Source organism: Monodelphis domestica, chromosome X, assembly GCF_027887165.1.
Source record: "Monodelphis domestica isolate mMonDom1 chromosome X, mMonDom1.pri, whole genome shotgun sequence".
Taxonomy (NCBI): Eukaryota; Metazoa; Chordata; class Mammalia; order Didelphimorphia; family Didelphidae; genus Monodelphis; species Monodelphis domestica.
In genome coordinates, this window is record NC_077235.1 from 86,220,627 (window position 1) to 86,242,266 (window position 21,640).

Consider the following 21,640-nt stretch of genomic DNA (forward strand, 5'->3'; position numbering starts at 1 on the left):
GTGAGGCCATCTTGGCATGGTGTGGGCTGTTGGCACCCAGGCTCCTGGGTGCCCACCTGGGTCTCCTCCCTGGGGCTGGCTCCGGGCTCACAGGGTTTGGAAAGCCAAGGGGGAAGCATGAGCCACTGAGCTCTTCCTACCTTCAGCATTTCTTGGAAAGACGGGTTCACTGTCCTTTTCCTCACAGACGTCTTCCTTTTACCCAGTCGGGTGCTGTCGGGGATCAGGTAAGTTTTGACATGCCTGGAAAGGGCACCCAGGGGAGTGGGAAGAGCACCAGGCCTGGGGCATGGCCACAGACACCTGCTCTACCGACAGGGCTTCAGAGTGGGGCAAGTGTATGGCAAGGAGATGCCAGGTCTGTCTGTTTATGTGTGTGATGTGTGTGTGTTATGTGTAGTGTGTGTATGTGGTGTGTGATGTGTGTGGTGTGTGTGCAGTGTGTGTAGTGTGGTGGTGGGATGTGTGTCTGTGTGTGTGGTGGGTGTGTAGTGTGTGTCTGTGTGTGTGGTGGGTGTGTAGTGTGTGTAATGTGTGTGTGGTGTGTGGAGTGTGGATGGTGTGTGATGTGTTTGGTGTGGTGTGTTTGGTGGGTGTGTAGTGTGTGCAGTCTGTGTGTGTGGTGGGTGTGTAATGTGTGTGTATGTGGTGTGTGTGTGAGTGTGAGTGCCATGACTCATCCTGGCCCCCTTCTCACAAACCCTGGGTGCCCCCCACCAGTTCACTTACACCAACCCAGCAGGTTCCTCCCACCCTGCCCCGGGTATCAACGGTGATGAAGAACATTCCCCAGAAGGAGCTTCCAGACTGCACAAAAACACAAGCCCACAGCTGAAACCCAAGGAACCTGCCTGTGGGCCCCAGGGGAAGGGTGCCTGGACTAGGGCCAGGACAGACCAGGGGCCAAAGGCAGAGGATGGAAACGAGCCAGGAGGGGACTCACGGGTCAGATCTGCCTTTGCTTCCATCAGTCTCTGCCAGGTTCTTGCACTGACGCACATAAATCTTGAATTCTCCAAATGTCTTGTCATAATCCAGAGCCACCCGGACTGCTCCCTGGATATCTGTGGGACTCAGGTCCCCTTTAGAGCCACTATATACCCTGTCTTTCACCTGGACAAAAGCAGAGGGACCAGCTCAGGACATCCTTGACCAGGACAGGCTCCCCCCCCCCAGCCCTCCTGTGTCACCTCTGAAATGGGAGGGCATTGGATCCAGTGGGAACCAGAAAGGGGAAAGCCTAGGAGGGAGGCGAGTTGGGCTGCTTTTCCTGGCAGTTAGCCACTTCCTTCTGTCCAGCAAGGCTGCTTCTGGGGAGTGGGAGCCCCAAGGGAGCCATGCTTCCACAGGGTGGCACTTACGGAGGACGAGGCCATGTCAGAGGGGCTTTGGGGGTTCGGGTTCTTTGGATCTTGGTCGATCGGGAAGCTTCCCTCACGATTCAGATCAGGCTCCATCTGTCCCAACAGAGACACACAACATGGGAAAGGCTGAGATCTCATGGGAGGACCCAGTCAGACAGCGTTGTCAGGGCAGGTGTGAGAAGTCCAAACAGGCCGGGACTGGGGAGAGTCCTCCCAAGGCAGCCTACACTGTAGTCTAGCTCTCCACGGGGGCCTCCATCCCATCTGGAACGTACTGCAAGGCTTCCTTGTGACCCCACATGACCAGGAGGGGAGCAACTCCTGCCCTTGCCTCTGAGCCTCAGGGAAAATGAGGGAGGCAGACAATGAGCTGTCCACTCTCATCTTGTTCTGAATCTATGATCCTTCGGCCCCAATTTCCAGAGGAGGAAGCTGAGGCAGAGAGCGCCTAGGAACATGGACAGAGCTCTCTCCCTCTCCCTCACTCATGAGTCGGCTCATTCCAACCATTCCATTCCAACCCCCTAAGTGTTGGTCCTGCCCTCTGGGGTAGCCAAGCACAATCAGTCTCATCCCTCTCCCATAGGGTGACTCCTGGAAGCACTGGGCTGGCTCTTTGTCCTCCCAAACCCCGTTGACCTGTCACAGACAGCTCAGACATCACAGCAGATGGCCAGACTGGGCATCCACGGTGCCCAAGTACCCACTTGTGCTGCCCTACAGGGAGCTCTACCCTGCATGACAGCATAAGAATATGGCTCACACTCACCTCTGTTCAGGGTTCTGCTGACAGGGTCCAGTCCAGGCAGAGTCTCCAGAGTCTGCAGAGGGAGCCCAGACCAAGTGACTCAGTTTCCCCCACATGTTTCTGCTATCTCCCCCCTCGCCCTCCAGCCCCCCCCCCCACAGCCCCTAGCACTCCACTCCACGAGAGGTTGGAAGTAAATTGGGTTCCAGCATTTCTTTTCCCTGCTGCTCCTGAGTACCCAGCATTCTCTCCCATGGGGGTAGGGAGGACAAAAGCAGGGGGGAGTCTCTGCCCAAGGCAGAAGGGAACAGAGGGTGAAAAGGAGACCTGGGGCCCCCGTTGCTACTTGGGGAGGAGGACAGGTAGAGGGAGTGTGATTGGATAAGGGAGTCAGAACCCAGGAGCCCCAGCCCTTCAGAGCCCACCCAGTGGGCTCTGCTCTCATGCCAACCACTCGGTCTCTGGCCCATCATCATTCAACACAAGAGGCCCCCAACATACATGTAAAGCTGAGAGCCCAACCTTTGCCTGGCACCTTGAGTGTCTGGGTTAGGGGGAGCCTACACCAGGCTGAAGAGGCTCCAGGAAGCCCACGGAGGTTGGGAGGAGAATCACGACGGCAGCAGTGCTGGGTCCCTAAGGAAGGCAGGCAAGGAGACCCCAATGAACCTGTCACCCAGTCATTGTCCCACGGGTGCGGCTTGCCCTGAGGCAACCCCATTTCTGCTGCCCTCACAGGCCAAGGAAAGCAGCCTCACCTCAAGGACGAGGAGATTCAGGGCAATCTGCTCCCTCTCTGCTTGGGGAACTAGATACTGGCTTGAGCCAGGGCTGGCCTGGCAGGGAAGGGCACTGGTCACTCCCAGGCCAATGATGATGACCCCCTTTCAGGCACCGAGCCGCCACCCTCCTCCCATACACAGAGAGCTGACCCTGAGGACTGACCAATAGAAACTCACCATGGCAACCCTCTGTGACACAAGGCTGGGAAGGAGCCAGGGCTCAGACTCTCCTTGGTGCAGAGGGTTTGACAAGGGAGCAGGGCCGGCAGCAGCCTCCCCCCTCCCCCAGGCAGACCAGTGCCCACACCTCTGGGCTCTCCTCTATCGCCAGGGGCTTTAAACCTTGGCTGCCGCCCCCAAGCACCCCCTGGGCCACCCGCCTTCCCGGAAGGCAACCTCAGACGCAGATGGAGATACCGAAAAGCCCCAAACGCTGTGCCCAGCCCCCAGCGTGGCAGGGAGGAACCTGCACCCTCCCTGCTGGCTCCCTGCACACAGTTAGGCCTCCCCGAAAGAGGGCAGAGTGGCCCAAGGCGGGAAAGACAGACGCCCGCCCGCCCGAGGGCCTCTCCCTCCCTGCCTCCGAGCCCCGGCAGCAGGCTAGGAAAAGTCGAGGGTGCTGAGCCTGGGTCTGCCAAAGAGCTCAGCTGGGAAGCCTGAACGGGGGGACGGGCGAGGGCTCTGAGGCTGTCCGCGGTCACGGACAGGGAGGGACCCGGGGCCAGCCCAGCCCTTCTCGGAATCCCGTCTGGCAATGCCTAAAACCAGCCACCAAGGGCTACAGAGCCAGAGCCACAACAGAAACTGGGGGCTCCTCTCCCCCTCGGGGACCCCCCCCACGGCTCCAGCCCAGGCCCCTCCCCGGGCTGCCTTCAGAACAAGGGATGGCATCAGTACCCCATGCGGCGGTGGCTCATTCCACGGCCTGCCTTCACCCTGGCCAGGGCTGTTGGACACAGCAGCCGCTGTGTTAAACAAGACTCCTCTGCCTGAAGCCCACCAGAGCGCCTCAATTTCACTGGCTGGGCGGTGACGTCACAATGGAGCCCTCGGCCAATCAGCTCTCAGCCCTGGACAGCTCAGCCTCAATTGTGACCTTGGCCCGAGCCTCCGCGGGGGCAGCAGCAGGCTGGCCCAATCCGTCCTCGGGGAGCTCCTTAGGGAGTGTCACCGGGGACCTCCGTGCCCCGAGCCCCGGGGATCCCTCAGGGAACACACACAGCCCAGTTAGCCTCTCTGCAAAAGGCAAAAAGCACGTCCCTCCAGAGCCCAGGAGCTCCGCCCCTGCACCTCTCCGCCGGCCCTCCGGCCCGCCTGCACCCCCCACGCCGCCCCCAGGCCCCACACTCGGGCCCCACGTCCTCCCTCGGGGACTCCCGGGCACTCCCTCCCATCTGACCTGGCTTCCTGCCCGTCCTCTCCCCAGAGGGCCTTTCTCCTACTTCCCCCCTCCTTCCCCCCCCCCCCCCCCCGCCTTCGGGGACTCTTGAGGGTCGACGTGTCCCGGGGGGTCCCCGCGTGCTGGGGGGCTGCACTGGCAGCTTTCCCGAACCACAAAGAGCCTCCTGGAAGGCCCTGGCCCGAGACACCGGCCCGGCCTGTCTTTCCCAGAACGCTCCAACGAGAGGGAGGTGCCGGGCCCTTGGTCAGCTGCACGATTGCTTGGGCAGCAGCCTCTGCTCCAGCCCTCCAGAGGGAGGGTGGTGCCTCATCTCAGCGCTGGGGAGGCCCCGGGCCCCTCAGAGCCATGCCGAGGGCGCCCAGGAGCCCAGAGGGACTCGGGGGACTCCGAGGCCTCTGTGGGCACTGTGGCCCAGCTCCCCCGCCCAGCTTTCTCTGCTCTTCTGGGCAGAGGCTGCCCGAAGGCTCCTTCAGGAGAGGGGGAGACCTGGGGGCGGGGCAGGGGTCGAGGCCAGGAGCCCCTGCCTTGGGCTGCCGCCCCTTTCCCTCCCCTCAGGACCAGAGCCTTCTTCGGCCTTCCCTGGTCTGCCTGAGCCCCCAGCACAGAGGGCTGCCCTGGGCCGCAGAGCCCTGCCTCAGCCCCTTCCTCCCCGGTCCAGAGGCCTCCCCTCTCTGGGCCTCTGTTTCCTCAGCTATAAAGTGAGAGGGTGGGAGATGCTGCCCTCTAAGATCCCTTCCAGCCCTCAGCCTCCGGGGAGAGCCTGGAGGGAGTGGGGAGGCCTGGCCAAGGCTAGTTCCCAATTTCTGCTCAGTCTAGCCAGGCCCTTGGAATGGGCTCTGAGCAGGTCCAGCTGGGCCAGTTTCCTGGCTTAGCTCCCAATAGTGCACTCAAGCTTCCCCACAATGCCCACAACTCAGTAAAATGTTCTCAGCCCTCGGCAGAATCCGGCTGGTCCCACCATTGACCAGAGAGGGAGCCCAGCCAGCTCCTGACCAGAGGCACAAGATGGAGCCTGCCACGTGGGTTCACTCAGTTGCCCCAATTCATCCCTCTGTGCCCTCCCTCCTCTCCCAGGAGGAGCAGCCCAGGCTGACTCCTGAGCTGGGGAAACAGAGCAAGCCAGGCAGGCAGGGGCAGCTGGAGCAGTCAAGGGGGAAGGTTCTAGAAGCAGGTGACAGTTGGCAGCATGGCCCCAGCCCATGTGAGCCTGGGGCAGGAGCCCCCTGTGTGCAATCAGCAGAGCTGAGGGGTCATGGAAGCCAGGGGAGGAGGGAAGCAGCCTGCCCCCCACCCCAGGGAGCCAGCCCTGACCCTGGAACAGCAGGGCATGAAGGGGGCAGATCCTGGCCTGAGAGGATTCCCCTCCCTTCTGATGCCCAGGAAAACCAGCTAGTCACTGCCAAGGTGCCCCATCTGCACCTTCCCTCGTGGCAGGCTCTGTGTAACAGACCCAGAGAAGATGAGCTCTCCTTCCCTGACTGCAGTCAAGCCTGTGCCAGGTGGAGGCCAGACCAGAGACTGCCCACATCCTGGGCTTGCTACCTCAGGGCTGGCGGGCTGGCAGGCTGGCTCTCTCCCCCTGTCTCCTCCCCACCTTGAGTGTAGTGGAAGCTAGAGACAGAGGAGGGCCCCATGGAGGAGGAAGCTGGAGGCAGGGGGTCTAGACCAGGGTACCAGGCTTTCCCAGCCCAACCTCCACCTTGTTCTCTACCCAAGTCCTCTACCCTAGAGGGCTCCTTCCCTGGGAGCCTGGAGGGGGTGTGGAGCAGGGGGCAGAGCCTGGGAGCACAGGGAAAGGGAGCAGGTGGCATGGGGGGAAGTAGGGGCAGGAAGATGGAGGAGGCTGTGTTTTCAGAAGGGATGACTGAGGAGCAGAAGTAAGCAGGACTATGAAGAAGTCACCATAGAAGATCTTTATTTTTCTTTTTGGGATGGGAGAGCTTTTTATTTTTAGAGCAAAGAATGTAAGATAACACATTAAAAGTTCAAAGTCTTTCATGAGCAACATCTGGGGAGAGGATGACTTTGCACCTTCTGATCTTCTGAAATCTCCAGGAAAGCTGCAGGAGGCAGGGGAGGGGAGGGGAGGGGAGGGGAGGAAATGGAAGGAAGGGGAGGGGAGGGGAGGGGAGAGAAGGGAAGGGAGGGGAAGGAAGGGCAAGGGGAGGAGAGGGGAAGGAGAGGGGGAGGGAAGGGAAGGGAAGGGAAGGGAAGGGAAGGGAAGGGAAGGGAAGGGAAGGGAAGGGAAGGGAAGGGAAGGGAAGGGAAGGGAAGGGAAGGGAAGGGAAGGGAAGGGAAGGGAAGGGAAGGGAAGGGAAGTGGAGGGAAGGGAAGAGAAAGGAAGGGAATGGGGGGAAGGGAAGGCGAGGGAAGGCGAGGCAAGGAGAGGCAAGGCAAGGGGAGGGGAGGGGAGGGAAGGGAAGGCAAAGGAAGTCAAGGGAAGGCAAAGGAAGTCAAGGGAAGTCAAGGGAAGGGAAGGGAAGGGAAGGGAAGGGAAGGGAAGGGAAGGGAAGGGAAGGGAAGGGAAGGGAAGGGGAAGGGAAGGGAGGGGAGTAGATGGAACATACAGAGGGAAGGGAAAAGGGAGGTGAGGGAAGGGAAGGGAAGGGGAAGTGAAGGGAGGGGAGATAAAGTCAGGTAAGAATAGTGAAGGGCCTCCCAGACAGGGAAGGGAAGTTCAGGAAAGGGAAGGGAAGCAAATGTGAAGGGAAGATCAAGGAAGGGGTAGAGAGGGAAGTGAAGAAAAAAGGTCAGGGATGTAAAGGGAAGGGAAATGAGGGGAGGGAAGTGGAGGGGAGGGAAGGGAAGAGTAGAGAAAAGAAGCAAAGGGCTGGCAGGGCTCTGAAGAAGGAAAGGTCAGGTAAAGTCAGGTCAGGAATGGGAAGGGAAGGGGAGGGAAGGAAAGGGAAGGTTGGAGAGGGAAGGAAAGGGAGGGAAGGAAAAGAAATGAAAAAGAAGGGAATGGAAGTGGATGGAAGGGAAGGTGAGGGAAGGGATGGGAAAAGGAAGGAAGGGAAGGGAAGGTCAGGGAAAGGAAAAGAGTGGAAGGGAAGGGAATGGAAAGAAAGGGAAGGGAAGAGAGGAGAGGATCAGGGAAATGAAGGGAAAGGAAGAGAGAATCAAGAAAGTGAAGGGAGGGGAAGGAATGAAAAGTCAGGGAAAGGAAGGGCACGGAAGAGGAGGACAAGAAAGGGAAGGAAATAGCAGGGAAGGGAAGAGAAGCAAAGGAAGGTCAGGGACGTGAAGGGAAGGTGAGAAACGTGAAAGGAAAGGAAAAGCAGAAAGGAGGACAGGGAATGGAAGCTCAAGAAATGGATGGAAGGTACTTAGGGAAGGGAATATAGAAGGTACTTAGGGAAGGGAAGACTAAGTGGAGGGAAGTGGAGGGAAACAAGTAAGGGAAGGGAATGAAAGGAAGGGGAAAGGAAATGGAGGGGAAGTTAGGGGAAGGGAAAGGAAGAGGATCAGGGAGTGAAGGGGATGGAAAGAGAATGGAAAAGGTCAGGGAAGTAAAGGGAAAGGATGAGAAAAGAAGGGATTGGAATGGAACAGAGGGAAGGGGAGGGAAATTAAATGAAGTTACAAGGTCAGGTCAGGTCAGGAAAATAAATGGAAATGCAGGGCAGCAGGGAAGGGAAGGGGAAGGGAAGGTCATCTGAGGGAGGGAAGGGAGGGAAGGGGGATGGAGGGGAAGGGAAGGGACAAGGGACAGGGAAAGGAAAGGAATGAAACAGAAGGGAAAGGGAGGGGACAAAGGGAAGGGAAGGGGAAAGGGAAGGGAAGGGGAAAGGGAAGGAAGGGCAGAGAAGAGGAGAACAGAGAAGGGTACCTCAAGAAATGGAAGGGAAGGGAAGTAAAGGGAAAGGGTAAGGGGAAGGGAATGGAAGCAAGGGGGAAGAGAGGATCAGTGAAGTTCACTGAAGGGAATGGAAATGGATTGGAAAGAAAGGTCAGATAAGTGAAGGGAAGGGATGGAAAGGAATGTGGAAAGAAGGGATTGGAAGAGAGGGGAGGTGAAGGATGGGGTGGGATGAGGGAGGGGGGAAGATAAGGGAGGGTAAAGGGAGGGAAGGGAAGGTGAAGGGAGGGGGAGGGGAGGGGAGGGGAGGGAAGGGAAGGGAAGAAGGGAAGGGAAGGGAAGGGAAGGGAAGGGAAGGGAAGGGAAGGGAAGGGAAGGGAAGGGAAGGGAAGGGAAGGGAAGGGAAGGGAAGGGAAGGGAAGGGAAGGGAAGGGAAGGGAAGGGAAGGGTAAGGAAGGGAAGGGAAGGGAAGGGAAGGGAAGGGAAGGGAAGGGAAGGGAAGGGAAGGGAAGGGTAAGGAAGGGAAGGGGATGGAAGGGAAGTGGATGGAATGGAAGATCGATGATCAGGGAAGTGAAGGGACTGGAAAGCAAATGGAAAAGGTCAGGGAAGTGAAGGGAAGGGATGGGAAAAGAAGGGATTGGAATGGGGGGAACGGGGAAGAGAAGGAAAGGGGAAGGGGAGGGAAATGAAGTGAAGGGAATCCAGTCAGGTCAGCTCAAAAAAGTGAATGGAAGTGCAGGGCAGGGAAGGTGAGAGCAGGGAAGGGAAGGGAAGGGAGGGGAGGGAAAGGAGAATAGAGGGGAAGGGAAGAGGATAGGGAAGGGAAAGGAAGGACTATTAGGAAGGGCAATGGAGGGGAAGGGAAGAGGGAGAGGAAGGGAAGGGATGGTAAAGGGAGGGGAGAGAAGGGATATAGAAGGGAGGGGAAGGGAAGGGATTTGGAAGGTAGGGGAGAGAAGGGATATAGAAGGGAGGGGAAGGGAAGGGATTTGGAAGGTAGGGGAGGGAAAGAATGGGAAAGGAAGGGCAGAGAAGAGGAGGACAGCAAAAATCAAGAAATGGAAGGTAAGGGAAGCAAAGAGCTTTAAGGAAGGGAAGGGATAAATGGAGGGAAAGTTAGAAGAGAATGGATTGAAGGGGAAGGGAAGAGAGGATCATGGAAGTGAAGGGAATGGAAAAGGTCAGGGGTGAAGGGAATGGAAAAGAAGGTCAGGGAAGGGAAGGGATGGAAAGAGAGGGGAGGGAAATGAAGGTGAGGTCAGTGCAAGTCAGGTCAGGAAAGTGAATGGAAGTGAAGAGTAGGTAAGGTGAATCAGAGCAGAAAAGGAAAAGGAAGGGATGGAAGGGTAAGGGGGAAAAAGTTAAGGGAGGGGAAGGGCTTGAAGGGAAGGGAAAGAAAAGGAAGGGATCAGGAGGGAAAGGGGAGGGGAGGGGAAAGGGTAGAGAGGAGGGGAGAAAAAAGAAGGGAAAGAAAGGGAAAGGATGGGGAAGGGAGAGGAGGAAAAGATGGGGAGGGGAAAGGAAGGGGCAGGGGAAAGGAAAGAGGGAACAGAAGGGAAGGGGAAAAGGAAGAGATGGGGAGAGAAGGGGAGAAAGCAGAGAAGATAAGAGAGAGGGGAAGGAACATGGGCAGGAAAGGGGAGGTGGGGGAAGGGAAGGGAAGAAGGGTAGGTGAGAGAAGGGAAGGGAAGGTGAGGGGAAGGGTGAGGGGAGGGGAGGAAACACAGGGAGGGAAGGGGAGGGGAGGGAACAGAAGGGAAGGAAAGGAAAGGATCAAATGGAGGAATAGGACAGGGGAGGGGTTGGGGAGGTGAGGGGAAGGGTTAGGAAGTAAAGGGATGAAAGGGGAGGTAGGGGGAGGAAACACAGGGATGGAAGGGGAGGTGGGGGAAGGGAAGGAGAAGGACCAGAAGGGACAGAGCAAAAGGAGGACAGGGGAGGTGAGGGAAGGAAAGAGAAGGGGAAGGGAAGGGAAGGAGAGGGCAGGAGGAGAGAGGAGGGGAGGGGAGGTGGGAAAAAGAAAATGAGGGAACACGGGGAAGGAATAGGAGGAGGGGGAAGGGAAGGAGATAATGGGACGTGGGGAAGAGAAGAGGGAAGGGGAGGAGAGGAAAAGGGAGGGGAGGGAACATAGGGAGGGGAGGTGAAGAGGAAGTAAGGGAAGGAGGAAGGGGAGGGGAGGGAAAGTGAGTAGAACATATGAGGGAAGGAAAGGGGAAAGGGGAGGGAAGGGAAGGTGGGAGAAGGAAAGAAGAGGAAGGGGAGGGAAGGAGAATGAAGAGAAGGGAGGATAAGGGAAGGGAAGGAGAGGGGAGAGAGGGGAAGGGAGGGGGAAGGGGAGAGGAGAATGAAGGGAAGGGAGGATAAGGGAAGGGTAGGGAAGGAGAGGGGAGAGAGGGGAAAGGAGAGGGGAGAGAGGGGAAGGGGAGGGGAAGGGGAAGGAATGGGGAGGTGGGGAAGGAGAAGTGGGGGAAGAGGAAGGAGAAGAAAGGGGAGGGGAAATAGGGAAAGGACAAGGAGTCAAGGGGAGGTGAGGGAAGAAAAAGAAAGGGGAGGAGAAGGGAGGGAAATGGAGGGGGGAAGGGAAGGGAAGGAAAGGGGATGTCCAGTAAGGGAAAGTAAGGCCAGGGAAGATGAGGGGGAGTAGAGGGCATTGGAGAGGAGTGGGAAGGGGAGAGGAGGGGAAGTGGCAGAAGGAAAGAGGGGAATGGAAGAGGAGGGAAGGGGAAAGGAGGGAAGGGATGGGTGGGGAGGGAAGGGGAGGTTGGGGTAGGGAGGGAGGTAAGGGAAGGGGAGTTGAGAAGTGTTGGGACAGGAGGGAAGAGGAGGTGGGGAAGGGAAGAGTAGGTGAGGTAAGGGAATCAGGGAAAGAGTAGGGGAGGTAAAAGGAGGTGGTGACAGGGAATGGGGAGGGAAGGGAAGGGAAGGTGGTAGAAGGGAAGGGGGAAGGGGAGGAGAGGGAAGGGGAAGTGGGAACAGGAAAGGGGAGGGAAGTGAAAAGAAGGGAAGGGGAGGTGAGGAGAGCTGGGGAGAGAAAGGAAGGTGGGGGAAGAGGAGGGGAGGAAGGGAAGGGGAGTTAGGGGGGTGGTGACAGGGAAGGGGAAGGGGAGGAAAGGAGAGGGAAAGAAAGGGAATTGAAGGGGAGGGAGGGAAGGGGAGGGGAGGTTGAGGAAGGGAAGGGGAGGTTGGGGAAGGGAAGGGGAGGGAAGGATGGTGAGGGAAGAGAAGGGAAGGGGTGGTTAGAGAAAGAAGGGAGGGAAGAGAAGGGAAGGGAAAGGAGGGAGAAGAGAGAGAAAGGAAGGGGTGGGAATGGAAGAGAAGGGGAGTGGAGAGGAGGGGAGGTTGGGGAAGGGAAGGGGAGGGAAGGGGGTGAAGGAAAGGGAAGGGAAGGTCGGGGAAGAGCAGAGAGTTGGGGGAAGGGAAGGGGAGGAGAGTGGGCAGGCAGGGGAGGGAACATGGGAGAGGGAAATGTTGGGGGGAAGGGAATGGAAAGGAAGGGGTGGGGGATGAGAAGGGGAAGGGAAGGGGAGAGAAGGGTAGCAGTGGGGAGGTAAGGGGAGGTGGCAGAAGGGAATAGGTGTAAGGGAAGTTGAGGGAAGGGAAGCGAAGGGGAGGGGAAAAGGAGTTGAGGGAAGGGGAGGAGAGGAGAGGGGAAAGGAGGGCAAGGGAGGGAACATGGGGAGGGAAAGATTGGGGGTAGGGAAGGGGAAGAAAGGGGTGGGGGAATGAGAAGGGGGAGAGAAGGAGAGGGGAGAGGAGGGAAACAAAAGGAGATAAGGGGAGGTGTGGGAAGGGGAGGAAGGGGAGGTAAGGGAAGGGAAGGTCAGGGAAGGGAAGGGATGGGGAGGAGAGAGGAGGAGAAGGGAGGGGAGGGATCACGAGAATCGGGAGGGGAGGAGAGGGGAATTAAGTAAATGGAGTAGAGGGGAGGAGAGGGGAAGGGGAGGGAACACAGGGAGGGAAGGGAAGGGGGAACTGAAGTGAAGGAGAGGGGAGAGAGGGAACATAGGAGGGGAGGAGAAGGGAAGGGAGGTGGGGGAAGAGAAGGGAAGGGGAGGAGGGGCAGGGAGGGAACGAACACAAGGAGGGGAGGGGAGAGGAAGTGAAGGGAGGTAGAGGATGGGAAGTGAAGGGAAGTATAGAGTGGGGAAGGGGAGGGGAAAGAGCAGAGGAGAGGAGAGGGAACACTTGGAGTAGGAGAGGGTAAAGGAGGGAAGGGAAGGGAAGGTCAGGGAAAGGAAAGGAAGGGGTGGGGAGGGGAAGGAACATGGGGAGGGGGAGGGGAGGAGTGGGAAGGGAAGGGGGAAGGGGAAGTGAGGTGAGGGAAGGGAAGGGGAGAGAAGGGGGGGAGGGAAGGGGAAGGAAGGGAATTCCGATCAGGGAAGGAAGGGAATGGGTGGAAAAGGGAGGGAACATGGGGAAGGGAGAGGAGGGGAAGGGAGGTGGGGGAAGGGAAGGTGGGGGAAGGGAAGGAAAGGGGAGGGAAGGGGAGGGGAGGTTAGGAAAGGGGAGGGGAGTGATGGAAGGGAAGGGGAGGGGAGGTTAGGAAAGGGGAGGGGAGTGATGGAAGGGAAGGGGAGGTCAGGGAAGAGGAGTTCAGGGAAGGGAAAGAAAAGGAGGGGTATGATGGTGGGCTCTAGTCCTTCCTAGACCCCAATTACACTGCTCCAGTCGATATCTGGACAGACATGACATCTTGAGCCCTTTCATCTTCCTGAACAGGGTCACTGAGAGTTTTGGGGCTCTTTGGTGCCAGGGGAGAGGTATAGGTCTTCCATTTCCATTCCTAACTGTTCAGGTGCTCGAGTGCCATAAGGCCAAGACTGGCTGTGAGCTGGAGCAGTCACTCCTCTTCTTCCCTCTGCAAATCTTTCATCACTAACTCCAACCAGAGTTGCCATCATGTCCTCTGGGATGGCATGATATCTTCTAGCATGGGCCATTAATGTAGGTTGCTGATGATGATTTTCTGGGATGACCTGGGACTGCCTAGCTTGGATGACTATTCCATCTCTTCCATCCCCAGTAGCAACGAATGCTACATGGAGATATTCAGGGAAGGCCTGAGGAGGGTGTCCATAGACTGTGTGGTGCATTGGAATGGCCCCTGGGATCTCATCACTTCCTCCACCCAGAGTTCCAACCGTAACATGGACCCACTGGTGGTGGAATGCATCTCCCTCTTTCATTTCCTCTCAAAATAATATGACCAACTTCTTGTTGAAATGGAACTCAAATGCTGGTTGGGGTGCAGGTCTACCATTCACTCTTCTCACTGGAACCTGTCCAGGGGACAGACAGAAAGGTCTCAAAACTGCCACAGAGTTAGGAGGAGAGTGGGGCTGCTGTTCTTTCATCTTCTCCTCTATAGAAGGCTATGAGACCATCATTCCCATCAACCTCCCAGAGATGGAATGTCTGATGTAGGGCCCCTCAGTCATGACAACCTCAGAACCCCCTCTACATAGCAACATCATTCAAGTTCTGTGATCTAACTGCTCCACCTAGGGGGTGACCAGTTTGCTGGGCTCAGTCATTTCCTCTCCATCTAGGTGGCAGGAGTGAGGGGGCCATATGTCTCCATAAACTCAAGTAGAAGGGTCCAGAAACCCACCGGGATTCAAAACAACATTCTCTCTCAAGCTGGTGAAGCTCTTCATTAGGATTGTTTGGTTTTCAGTGCCCTGAACTGTGGCTTTCCACAGGGATGTGACCCAGGGAAGAGGGGGGGCAGGGGTTCCCAGCTCCCAGACTCCTTTGCTCAAGGCTCAGAGGCAACAAGCCATTCTGGAAGACCTCCAGCCTCAGACACTCCCGAGCTGGACAAGTCACTTCCTTGCTGTCTGCCTCAGTTTCCCCAATCTATTAAATAGCAATCAGGACACCTCCTCCTTCCTGGACCTAATGAGATCCTGTTTGAGAAGCATTTGGCATGGTCCCTGGCACACATAAGTACCACATAAATGCTGTTACTGTCTAGACCAAACTAGGCCTGCCAAAGTGCTCCTCCAGCCTTGGCTGGAAGACCCCTCAGCCCATGTTCCACTCCCAAAGAGCTCAGGCTGGCAGAAAGGCTATTGAGCCTCCAGTGCCCCTGCCTGACCACATCCAGGAGATCTCCTCTCCTCTCCTCTCAGGGCTGTGTTCCAGAAACACTAGGAACCTTCCATCATCTGGGGCACAGGCTTTATCACCAATTGAAGGCCCTTGATTGGGGTTTGGTTTTTCTTTTCTGCCTGGGCTGATCTCACTGGAAATGAGGGTGTCTATGCCCACGCCCCTCAAAGTCAGGGCTGAGGCTGCACTACATGTACGAATGAGTGTGTTTTTGCCAGCTGACAATATCAGCTCCCAGAAGGCTGAGGGGGCTGACCATGGGAGCACTCATTTCACCTTCTCTGGGGAGGTCTCCCTCATCTTCTCTGAGCTCCCTCAGCCCTTCTTTGTCACTCACTTGGGACAGTCCCTGTGCCCCACAGCATTATTGGCCCTGAGAGGGAAGGGTGTGGCAGCATGGGCTGGCCAGGCAGTCCCTGCCATAGATCCCCTTGGGGACAGCACAGGTCCCTGAGCTCATGAGGTAACAACCCTGCAGCAGCCCCTGTGCCCTCCACTCTCCTTCTGGCTGTGGGGATGAAATGAAGCCTGTTCACTGGTTGCTCCTGCAGGAAGGCAGCCACAACCACAGGAAGAAACAGGAAACTGGTGGCCCCCACAGTCCTTTTCCCCATCTCCAGAAACTCCATCTCTGGGGGCCGCCTCCACAGAAGCCCAGAATTCTGGCTGCCTAGGCAGGAAGTAGTCCTCCCTGCTCTGACCTCTGCCCTGGTCAGCTGCACATGCCATCTGGACTGCTGCACTGGGTGATGGGAAGGAAGGTGGGGGGCAGAACAGTCCAATCATCTGTGAATGGAGGATGAAAAGAAGAGGTCTCCCCTGACCACTACCCCTCCCCTGCCCAGCTTGTCCCATCCTTACTCGAGGTCTAAGTGTGTACCAGATGAGTTTCCTCTTGTCCCAATCCAGTTGGCCAAGTCGATCTCTATCTCTCCCATGAGAATATTATGTCCCAGAAGGTCATTGTGCCACACGGAGAGGTTCAGCTTCTGGTCTATCAGGGCCATTTTCTCAATCTTGTACTGGAAAACACCCCAGCCACCCCCACAGCCAGATGAGGACAAAGGCACTGGGGCTGGTTTCCCAATGTTGGCCCCCGGACCCAAAAGTGGCCCTTTCTGCTGCCCCTCGCAAGGTCACAGACACCCTTTGGAGGGTCATCTTTCTCCATCCCTTCAGGCAGAAACGAGGACTGAGGAAAGAGGCCAGGGGAGTTGAAGCCTTGAGGACAGGGAACCAGCCAGGTGGGTGGCAGGACGTGGAAGACCCCAACCTGGGAGTGGAGGAGGCAGTGGGGGAGTCTGAGAGCCAAGGAGCTGTCCAGCAGCTGGAGAAGAGGCTCAGGTGCTCAGAGGGCATGAGGGCTGGGAAGTGGGAGAGCAAGACTGTTTGCCCTGAAGGGGCAGGAAATCCATCACTGCCACCTCTGTGTGAACAAGAGCCAGGCCTAACTGGGGAGGGGACAGAGAAGGGGGGCTGTGCAGGTGCTGTGGAATCCTGGGAAGGGTCAGTTGGTTTTGCTAAACTGTCTCTCTCCTTTCCCTTTTTCTCTCTGCTTTCTTCTATCTTTCTTTCTGTCTCTCATTTTCTTTCCCTCCTTCCTCTATATCCCTGTCTCTGTATGTCTCTCCCTCATCTGTCTGTCTGTCTGTCTGTCTCTTTTCCTTAAGGGAAAGCTCTTGGTGAGGGCTGCACTGGTGAACCCCAGTGGATGCCAAGGGGTGCTCAACCCCAAACCGCTGACCCATGTCAGGTGAGAGAAGAAGAAAGCCACACTGGTCAGTTCCCATGCCTCTAAAGGGGAAGCTCAGGCATCCATCCCAGGAAATGATGGGCTTTGTCAGGGGTCTCCCCCTAGAGCATGGACAGGGCACGGTGACACTCCCCTGCAGAAGTCAACTGCAGCTGGAGGCTGAGCATGCTGAGGCCAGCAGAGCACACCAAGCCCAAGAGGCTCTCCTGTCTGTCTCCCCACTTACTGGCTGTCAGGGACTGCCCACAGAGCCAATGATTGGCCAGCCTTTCAAGCATGCCAGGCAGTCCCCAGTAGCGATGGCAGCTCCCTGAGCACCTCACACCGACAGCTGTTCCTTAGCATCTCTGCGGATGCACAGCCCCTCTGGCAGATGGGCTGGCACCCTAGCATCATAGTCCCATTTTACAGAGGGGGACAGCGCTCTGTGAGGCCATCTTGGCATGGTGTGGGCTGTTGGCACCCAGGCCCCTGGGTGCCCACCTGGGTCTCCTCCCTGGGGCCAACTCCGGGCTCACAGGGATTTGGAAAGCCAAGGGGGAAACCTGAGCCACTGAGCTCTTCCTACCTTCAGCATTTCTTGGAAAGTCGGGGTTCACAGTCCTTTTCCTCACAGACGTCTTCCTTTTACCCAGTTGGGTGCTGTCAGGGACCAGGTAGGTTTTGACGTACCTGGAACGGGAGCACCCAGGGGAGTGGGAAGAGCACCAGGCCTGGGGCATGGCCACAGACACCAGCAAGTGCATGGCAAGGAGAAGTGTCTGTGTGTGTGATGTGTGTGTGTCCTGTGTGTGTGGTGTGGGAGCTGTAGTGTGTGATGTGTGTGGTGTGTCTGTGGTATGTATGTGGTGTGTGATGTGTGTTGTGGGCGTGGTGGGTGTGTGGTGTGAGGATGTGGTGTGTGTGTGGTGGGGGATGGGGGTGTGTGTTATATGTGGTGTGTGTGCAGTGTGTGTAGTGTGTATGGTGTGACTGTGTCTGTGTGTGGTGTGTGTGGCATGGAGGGTGTGATATTTGTGTGGTATGGGAGTGTATGTGACATGTGTGGTGTGTGGTGTGGGTGTGAGTGTGATGTGTAATACATCTCTGTGCGGTGTGTGTGTGTGGTGTGTGTAGAGTGTGGTGTGTGTATGGTGTGTGTGTGGTATGTGTGTGTGGCATAGGGGTGTAGTGTTTGTGAGTTGTGTGTAGCCACTCATCCTGGCCCCCTTCTCACAAACCCACCAGTGCACTTAGGCCAAGCCAGCAGGTTCCTCCCATCCCGCCCGGGTATCAACAGGTGATGAAGAACATTCCCCAGAAGGAGCTTCCAGACTGCACAACAACACAAGCCCACAGCTGAAACCCAAGGAACCTGCCTGTGGGCCCCAGGGGAAGGGGTGCCTGGACTAGGGCCAGGACAGACCAGGGGCCAAAGGCAGAGGATGGGACCGAGCCAGGAGGGGACTCACGGGTCAGTTCTGTCTTTACGTCCATCGGCCACCTGCCAGGTTCTTGCACTGACGCACATAAATGTTGAATTCTCCAAATGTCTCGTCATAGTCCAGAGCCACCTGGACTGCTCCCTGGATATCTGTGGGCCTCAGGTCCCCTTTCGAGAAACTCAGCACCCTGCCTTTGACCTGGACAAAAGCAGAGGGACCAGCTCAGGGACATCCTTGACCAGTACAGGCCCCCTCCCCAGGCCCTCCTGTGTCACCTCTGAAATGGGAGGGCATTGGATCCGGTGGGAACCAGAAAGGGGAAAGCCTAGGAGGGAGGCGAGTTGGGCTGCTTTTCCTGGCAGTTAGTCACTTCCCTCTGTCCAGCAAGGCTGCTTCTGGGGAGTGGGAGCCCCAAGGGAGCCATGCTTCCACAGGGTGGCACTTACGGAGGATGAGGCCATGTCAGAGGGGCTTTGGGGGTTCGGGGTTCTTTGGATCTTGGTCGATCTGGAAGCTTCCTTCACAATTCAGACCGGGCTCCTTCTGTCCAAACAACCAGAGACACTCAACCCTGGGCTGAGATCTCCTGGGCCCAACACCGGGGGAAAAAACACCAGAGACACAAGACCCTACCCACTCACTGCTCTCCCCATAGGCATTAGAAGGACTGGTGTGGAAAGGCAAAATAGTTTTTAGCCTACGGGCTCAGACTAGGGAGTCTGGAAGGCCAGGGCAGCTCTCCACAGGGGGCATCCATCCCACCTGGAACATAACCTACATGACCTGGAGGGAGCAACTCCTGCCCTTGCCTCTGAGCCTCAGGGAAAATGAAGGAGGCAGACAATGAGCTGTCCACTCTCATCTTGTTCTGAATCTATGATCCTTTGGCCCCAATTTCCAGAGGAGGAAGCTGAGGCAGAGAGAGCCTAGGAACATGGACAGAGCTCTCTCCCTCTCCCTCCCTCCACAAGAAGCTCACTCCATCATAAGAGAGGGCTCATTCTTCCCATGATCCCTCCCGGTATGTAACCTACACTGCAAAGTCCTGGTCCTGCTCTCAGGGTTAGCCAAGCACAATCATTCTTATACCTCACCACAGACTGACTATGGAATGCCTGGAACTCTTGGGCTCTTTGTCCTCGCTAACCCCATTGACCTGTCTACCCTGGGGGTGATTGGCATCCACAGTACCCAGGTACCAATTAGTGCTGCCCTCCAGTAAGCTCTCATCTGCATGACAAGAGAAGAATGAGCCTCACTTCACCTCTGTTCAGGATTGAGCTGACCATCCAGATGAGGGCAGAGTGTCAGGAATCTGCAGAGAGCCCAGACTAAGTTAGTCTGTATCCCCCACATGCCTCTTCTCTCACATCCCCCTAACCCTCCTGTGCTCCAACACCCTTAATACCTCACTAAAAAATCAGAGGGGCATTCCCTACCCCAGCCAAAAGAGAACAAAGGGTGAAAAGGAGAGCTGCAGGACCCATTGCTAGTTGGGCAAAGAGAGGCAGAGGGAGCAATTGCCCAGGAAGAGAGGAGTCAAAACCAGTAGTATTTGCCCCTTGGAGACCAAAGAGAAAGGAGGAAGGGGCAGAGAGAGAGTCAGAGCCCAGGAGCCCAAGCCCTTCAGAGCCAATCCAGTGGGCTCTCCCATCATGATTCAACAGTCACAGGCAGCTTTACAAGAGGCCCTGACATACATGTAAAGTCAAGAGACCACCTTTGCCTGGCACCTAGAGTTTCCATTTTCAGGCACCGAGCCGACACCCTCCTCCCATACACAGAGAGCTGACCCTGAGGACTGACCAATAGAAACTCACCATGGCAACCCTCTGTGACACAAGGCTGGGAAGGAGCCAGGGCTCAGACTCTCCTTGGTGCAGAGGGTTTGACAAGGGAGCAGGGCCGGCAGCAGCCTCCCCCCTCCCCCAGGCAGACCAGTGCCCACACCTCTGGGCTCTCCTCTATCGCCAGGGGCTTTAAACCTTGGCTGCCGCCCCCAAGCACCCCCTGGGCCACCCGCCTTCCCGGAAGGCAACCTCAGACGCAGATGGAGATACCGAAAAGCCCCAAACGCTGTGCCCAGCCCCCAGCGTGGCAGGGAGGAACCTGCACCCTCCCTGCTGGCTCCCTGCACACAGTTAGGCCTCCCCGAACGAGGGCAGAGTGGCCCAAGGCGGGAAAGACGGACGCCCGCCCGCCCGAGGGCCTCTCCCTCCCTGCCTCCGAGCCCCGGCAGCAGGCTAGGAAAAGTCGAGGGTGCTGAGCCTGGGTCTGCCAAAGAGCTCAGCTGGGAAGCCTGAACGGGGGGGGGGGGGGGGGGGCCGAGGGCTCTGAGGCTGTCCGCGGTCACGGACAGGGAGGGACCCGGGGCCAGCCCAGCCCTTCTCGGAATCCCGTCTGGCAATGCCTAAAACCAGCCACCAAGGGCTACAGAGCCAGAGCCACAACAGAAACTGGGGGCTCCTCTCCTCCTCGGGGACCCCCCCCACGGCTCCAGCCCAGACCCCTCCCCGGGCTGCCTTCAGAACAAGGGATGGCATCAGTACCCCATGCGGTGGTGGCTCATTCCACGGCCTGCCTTCACCCTGGCCAGGGCTGTTGGACGCTGCAGCCGCTGTGTTAAACAAGACTCCTCTGCCTGAAGCCCGCCAGAGCGCCTCAATTTCACTGGCTGGGCGGTGACGTCACAATGGTGCCCTCGGCCAATCAGCTCTCAGCCCTGGACAGCTCAGCCTCAATTGTGACCTTGGCCCGAGCCTCCGCGGGGGCAGCAGCAGGCTGGCCCAATCCGTCCTCGGGAAGCTCCTTAGGGAGTGTCACCGGGGACCTCCGTGCCCCGAGCCCCGGGGCTCCCTCAGGGAACACACACAGCCCAGTTAGCCTCTCTGCAAAAGGCAAAAAGCACGTCCCTCCAGAGCCCAGGAGCTCCGCCCCTGCACCTCTCCGCCGGCCCTCCGGCCCTCCTGCACCCCCCACGCCGCCCCCAGGCCCCACACTCGGGCCCCACGTCCTCCCTCGGGGACTCCCGGGCACTCCCTCCCATCTGACCTGGCTTCCTGCCCGTCCTCTCCCCAGAGGGCCTTTCTCCTACTTCCCCCCTCCTTCCCCCCCCCCCCCCCCCGCCTTCGGGGACTCTTGAGGGTCGACGTGTCCCGGGGGGTCCCCGCGTGCTGGGGGGCTGCACTGGCAGCTTTCCCGAACCACAAAGAGCCTCCTGGAAGGCCCTGGCCCGAGACACCGGCCCGGCCTGTCTTTCCCAGAACGCTCCAACGAGAGGGAGGAGCCGGGCCCTTGGCCAGTGGCAGGATCGCTTGAGCAGCAGCCTCTGCTCCAGCCCTCCAGAGGGAGGGTGGTGCCTCATCTCAGCGCTGGGGAGGCCCCGGGCCCCTCAGAGCCATGCCGGGGCCGCCCAGGAGCCCAGAGGGTCTCCGGGGACTCCGAGGCCTCTGTGGGCACTGTGGCCCAGCTCCCCGGCCCAGGAGCCCCTGCCTTGGACTGCCGCTGTGGATCCCCCAGCACTTTCCCTCCCCTCAGGACCAGAGCCTTCTTCAGCCTTCCCTGGTCTGCCTGAGCCCCCAGCACAGAGGGCTGCCCTGGGCCACAGAGGATGGGTCTTCGAGCCCTGCCTCGAAGCACCTTCCTCCCTGGTCCAGAGGCCTCCCCTCTCTGGGCCTCTGTTTCCTCAGCTATAAAGTGAGAGGGTGGGAGATGCTGCCCTCTAAGGTCCCTTCCAGCCCTCAGCCTCTGGGGAGAGCCTGGAGGGAGTGGGGAGGCCTGGCCGGAGGCTAGTTCCGAATTTCTGCTCAGTCTAGCCAGGCCCTTGGAATGGGCTCTGAGCAGGTCCCGCTGGGCCAGTTTCCTGGCTTAGCTCCCAATAGTGCACTCAGGCTTCCCCACAATGCCCACAACTCAGTAAAATGTTCTCAGCCCTCGGCAGAATCCGGCTGGTCCCACCATTGACCAGAGAGGGAGCCCAGCCAGCTCCCAACCAGAGGCACAAGATGGAGCCTGCCACGTGGGTTCACTCAGTTGCCCCAATTCAGCCCTCTGTGCCCTCCCTCCTCTCCCAGGAGGAGCAGCCCAGGCTGACTCCTGAGCTGGGGAAACAGAGTAAGCCAGGCAGGCAGGGGCAGCTGGAGCAGTCAAGGGGGAAGGTTCTAGAAGCAGGCGACAGTTGGCAGCATGGCCCCAGCCCATGTGAGCCTGGGGCAGGAGCCCCCTGTGTGCAATCAGCAGAGCTGAGGG

At 58.0% G+C, this 21,640-nt stretch overlaps 1 protein-coding gene across 10 annotated transcripts in view; it reads right to left on the reverse strand.

Annotated features, from left to right (window-relative positions):
* LOC130456146 (synaptotagmin-like protein 2) overlaps positions 1-20,062 on the reverse strand; it is a 35,644-nt gene extending 15,582 nt beyond the window's left edge. The window contains exons 1-7 of one of the 10 annotated variants that reach the window (XM_056809390.1): positions 19,942-20,001; positions 2,871-2,948; positions 2,635-2,748; positions 2,134-2,185; positions 1,362-1,457; positions 944-1,113; positions 141-243 (exon numbers count right to left, since the gene is read on the reverse strand). In XM_056809390.1, coding sequence (XP_056665368.1) covers positions 141-243; positions 944-1,113; positions 1,362-1,457 — 369 coding nt within the window. In that variant the 5' untranslated portion in view covers positions 2,134-2,185; positions 2,635-2,748; positions 2,871-2,948; positions 19,942-20,001. Of the gene's footprint in view, positions 1-140; positions 244-943; positions 1,114-1,361; positions 1,458-2,133; positions 2,186-2,613; positions 2,749-2,870; positions 2,949-3,791; positions 4,034-19,941 lie in introns of those variants that run through there. The other 9 variants (XM_056809392.1, XM_056809389.1, XM_056809391.1 and 6 more) reach the window with 9 other exon arrangements.
* Between the last annotated feature and the right edge of the window lie 1,578 nt (positions 20,063-21,640).